Source organism: Aplysia californica, unplaced genomic scaffold (genome assembly GCF_000002075.1).
Source record: "Aplysia californica isolate F4 #8 unplaced genomic scaffold, AplCal3.0 scaffold00069, whole genome shotgun sequence".
In the NCBI taxonomy this organism is placed as follows: domain Eukaryota; kingdom Metazoa; phylum Mollusca; class Gastropoda; order Aplysiida; family Aplysiidae; genus Aplysia; species Aplysia californica.
The window spans coordinates 667,727-671,986 of NW_004797339.1; the positions used below are offsets into that span (position 1 = coordinate 667,727).

Sequence of the window (4,260 nt, forward strand, 5' to 3'; positions counted from 1 at the left end):
TGATGATGATGATGATGATGATGATGATGATGATGATGATGATGATGATGATGGATAGATAGATATATACGAGGGCTGTCCCACGGAAAACCATGAAAGCAAAAATGTGTGTCCTATTATAATAAAAATGTAACACATCATACCTCAACATGTGCTTTATTTCTCAATGCAATCACCATCCTGCTGGACACATATTTTCCCCATCGTTGGATCAGGGAGAAGATACCCTCCCTGGAGAATTTTCGTCAAGGGATGTCAACCAATCTTTCACGGCTTCCACGAGGTCTTCGTCGTCGGTGAATCGCTGTCCAGAAATGTGGTGTTTCATTGGTCCAAAAAAGTGATAATCTGGCGGGGCCAAGTCAGGACTGTGAGGTGTGTGGGGGGGGGGGTGGCAGAACTTCTCAGCCGAACCTCTAGGTCCAGTCTTTCGTAGCGTTTGCGGTGTGTGGCGTTGCGTTGTCATGCTGCAAAATAACCCTGCTTGACAACCGGCCTGGTCTTTTCCGGCGCACAACCTCTCTCAACTTATCAAGAGTCTGGCAGTATCTGTTAGCATTATCAGTTTGTCCTGGTTCCAGAATGCCAAGAAGCAGAACACCCTTTGCATCCTAGAAAACCGAGGCCATGAGTTTCTTCACCGATGGCTGAACTTTTTCGGGGGAGGTGAAGACGTGTGCTTCCAAACCATTGAATCCTTCTTCGTCTCAGGGGTCATGTGGTGTATCCAGGTCTCATCACCTGTAAGAATGCTTCTCAGAAATGCCTCATCGTATTGTTGGAGGTCTCCAAATGCGTTCATGACTCCCGTGACAGCTTGGCGACAACGATTCAATAAAATCTGAGACACTTCAACACGTTGCGTCTTGTGGTCAGCTGTCAGCTCTTTTGGGACCCATCGAGCAGAGACCTTTCGATAGTGCAGCTCTTCAAACACTATCCAATGGACAGTCGACTTTGAAATGTTTAGCGACTCGGAAATATCGCGAATTTTTAGGCGCCTGTCTGTTTGAATGAGTTCGTTAACGCGACTCGTGTTGCCCCCCAGTCTTGGCAGAAAAACAAGGTCCTGGGTGAACTTTGTCATTGACATCCGTATGCCCGGCTTTGAACTTACTACACCACTCATATACCTGTGACTTTGCCATTACTTTCTCTTCGTAAACTGACTTTATTTCAGTGTGTATATCTATAGGGTTGAGACCTTTTGCGGTCAGAAACCGAATGACAGACCTCACTTCTACCCTTAACCAATTTTCAAAGGGGGTAGCCATCTTTGGAAAACTACTGTGTTCGTTTGGTTTGTGCGATGCTCATGGTGCTCAATCGGGAAACTCTTAAATGATTATATTACAAGTGTGCGTTTACAGAATGTGACAATATTGAATAGTTTTCAAATTACAGCCAAATTTCGGTTTTCCATGGGAAAGCCCCCGTAGATAGATAGATAGATAGCATTTATGTAGGGCAAATTCCCGCTCAACGGCAAGCTCTATGCGCATTACAATATATACTTCTACCCTAGCAAACCTGATAGCATTCTGAAACAATCTCAACTCCTTGGGAAACATACAGTGCAAGCTGCCATTTTACAGGCGCTAAAACACTATCATACTGACAAGATATTTCGCTGTAAAGAGCCGGGTACCCATTCAAGCCTGGGTGAAGTGAGGAAAATTTGTGTTAAGTGCCTTTCCAAAGGACACAACGTCGGGTCTGGGGCTCAAACAGCTATTGAATAATAGTGGCAACAATTATTACTGTTATCCTATAGATATAAAAATAATTTCCCAATAAATATTCTTTACTAATATGATACTTCTGTTTCTCATCATCATTGATCCCATTGATGATTATCCTGATGCTAATCTTTTAATAATAGTGCCATTTTTTATTATTTTTATTGATGTGGGAATGTAATAGTAATAGTAATAGTAATAATAATAACAACGTTCGTCACCGTTATCGTCTCTCTATAATAATATTTAGCGAAACAGACCGGCGGATTTTTCCTTTTTGGTTGGGTTTTTTTGTTTTTCAGTTGGTTTATATTGGGGGGGGGGCTGCTTAGTTGTTGTTGTTGTTGTTATTTTTGTTTTTGTTCGTTTGTTTGGGGGGAGGGGGTTTTAGGGGGGCTGGAGGGGAGTGTTGTGCTCTTTTGTTGTTCTTATTTTTAATTTTTGGTGGGGGGGGGTATTCTCTCTTCTCTCTTTACTTGTAAAACAAGACGATTAGGATTCTATCCTACTCACTGAACGCAATGAGCAGCTGTGAGCACCCACTGTGGATGCACGAGTGTGCCCCCGCAGAGGTGGCGCAGCCCCTGGAGCTCCAAGTACACGTGATGTTCCTTGTAGTTGAGAGACACCAACCATGGCCACGCCCCTGCCGCCAGTTCCCGGCCCCCGACCACTCTTCGAACCCGGGCCGCTTGGCTCGGAGGGCTCAAGAAGAAAGCCACTGCTGAGACAAAACAAATGCTGATAAATAAATCGTATTTTTTGCATTGTGGTATGGTTATTTTGTTCAGGGTGTTTGGTTGTTGTTGTTGGTTGTTTTTTGGTTTTTGTTTGTTTGTTTGTTTGTTTTTGGGGGGGTCGGTTTGTTGTTGTTGTTGTTGTTGTTGTTGTTGTTGTTGTTTTTGGGGGGTGGAGGGGGTTGTTTGTGTGTTTCTTTGTTTCAATGTTTTAATATTCTATAGGCTACCTATTGCCTCAGAGCAATACGAAGCAGTGAGATCAGAAATCAATATGAGATTATCTAAAATTGGGAAGTACATCTGATCAGGTCCAAAATATTTCTTTTGTCTTTCCTGGATAATTTTCTCAGATTCTGGTGATGGGTAGACTGGTGATGCTCTTCACCTGCGAGAAGATTTTCGTTGTGTATAATATGGAAACGTATCAATTATATTCTTTTTTTTGGGGGGGGGGGAGGCGGGATGAGGGGCGTATCACAAACGAAGAACCACTTTACCTATTTTAAGAAACATTCCCCTGTTCTACCATTTGATTTATAAGGGATGGCAACCTTTTACTCTGCCTGCTTATTTTGGACATTTTCACTTTTTGGCTTATGAGAGGAAAGAAATCACAAGTTGTGTGAGAGTGGTTTAATCTATTATTCTATTTTTGAAATAAATTATTTTTGTCTGGTTTGGGTTTTTTTGTTGGGTTTGTTGGGTTTTTCGGATGGTTTTTGTTTTGTTTTGTTTTGGGGTTGTTTTTTTTGTTGTTTTTTTACGTTTTTGCATCTTTTTTTCATCATTGCTGCTGAAATAATCTGAGAGCAAATATACATAATGCATAGCTGTTTCTCATAAGAACATCTCGTAACAACTCTCAACAGCCGCAAAATCGCTTTTATCACATCATTTTGCGAGAAATAAGTGTCTCATTTCGGAATTTTACAAAATACCACCATGATAGGTAACGACTAGGACATAATAATCATTGATCTTTATAGGCGAGTGGAGGCAGTTCTCAAACCGTTTTAGAATGAATGAGTTCTCTCTTTTCGTGAAGACTTGGGTGAGCATAAATGTCATTCTTTAAAAAAGCACAGCCATTTTCTGTCTAGAAGCTCTATAAATGAAGCAGCTGTTAATGTCATCGTAATTATAACCAAATATATTGAGTGACGAAACCTTAAGGACAGAACTTTTGTTCGCTGCTGCTACCTATTTCCAGGTTGTTATACATGCCTCTGATGACCAAATAAAAACTATTTCTGATTTTGTCAGTTGTTGGTTGCTGGGGTTTTTTTCTAAATTTGTTTGGGGGGTTTTTTTTGGGGGGATGGGGGTGGGGGGATACAAGAAGAAAAAACTTGCAAGGTATTAATTGAATAGAATTTGCTGAACTCTTGCATCCAAGTCATCACTATTTTACTTTTCGTTAAGAAACTCAAATTATGTTTGTACTATCACGTACTATTTCAAGCAAATGAAAATTAATCATGCCGATTGATAAAGTAATTAACAAGCCATATCAACAAAAATATTTTGGTAGAAACATGATGGAACTGGGGTTTTAAAGGGGGGAGGGTGGAGGTGCAACACTTCTAAAGGTTTTTTGTTGTTTTAATTTATGCCAGTATAGCTGCCAATGGGATAGATTTTTTTTCTTTCAATAGTTGTCGTTATGTTTTTGCATGTACTGTTTGTTAGACGTGAACTTGGTGGAAATTTTCTGTATTCCGACTATTAAAACTATTCTTTTATATTTTTGTACACTTCTGCGTTTTATGTTCAAGTAACCC

The 4,260-nt window shown here is 40.4% G+C and overlaps 1 protein-coding gene across 2 annotated transcripts in view; it reads right to left on the reverse strand.

Moving 5' to 3' along the window:
• LOC101852309 (tryptase beta-2) overlaps window positions 1–4,260 on the reverse strand; it is a 31,332-nt gene that overhangs the window by 23,490 nt on the left and 3,582 nt on the right. The window contains exon 2 of one of the 2 annotated variants that reach the window (XM_005093763.3): window positions 2,253–2,460. In XM_005093763.3, the coding sequence (XP_005093820.1) occupies window positions 2,253–2,460 (208 nt within the window). Of the gene's footprint in view, window positions 1–2,252; window positions 2,464–4,260 lie in introns of both variants that reach the window. The other variant, XM_005093762.3, reaches the window with a different exon arrangement.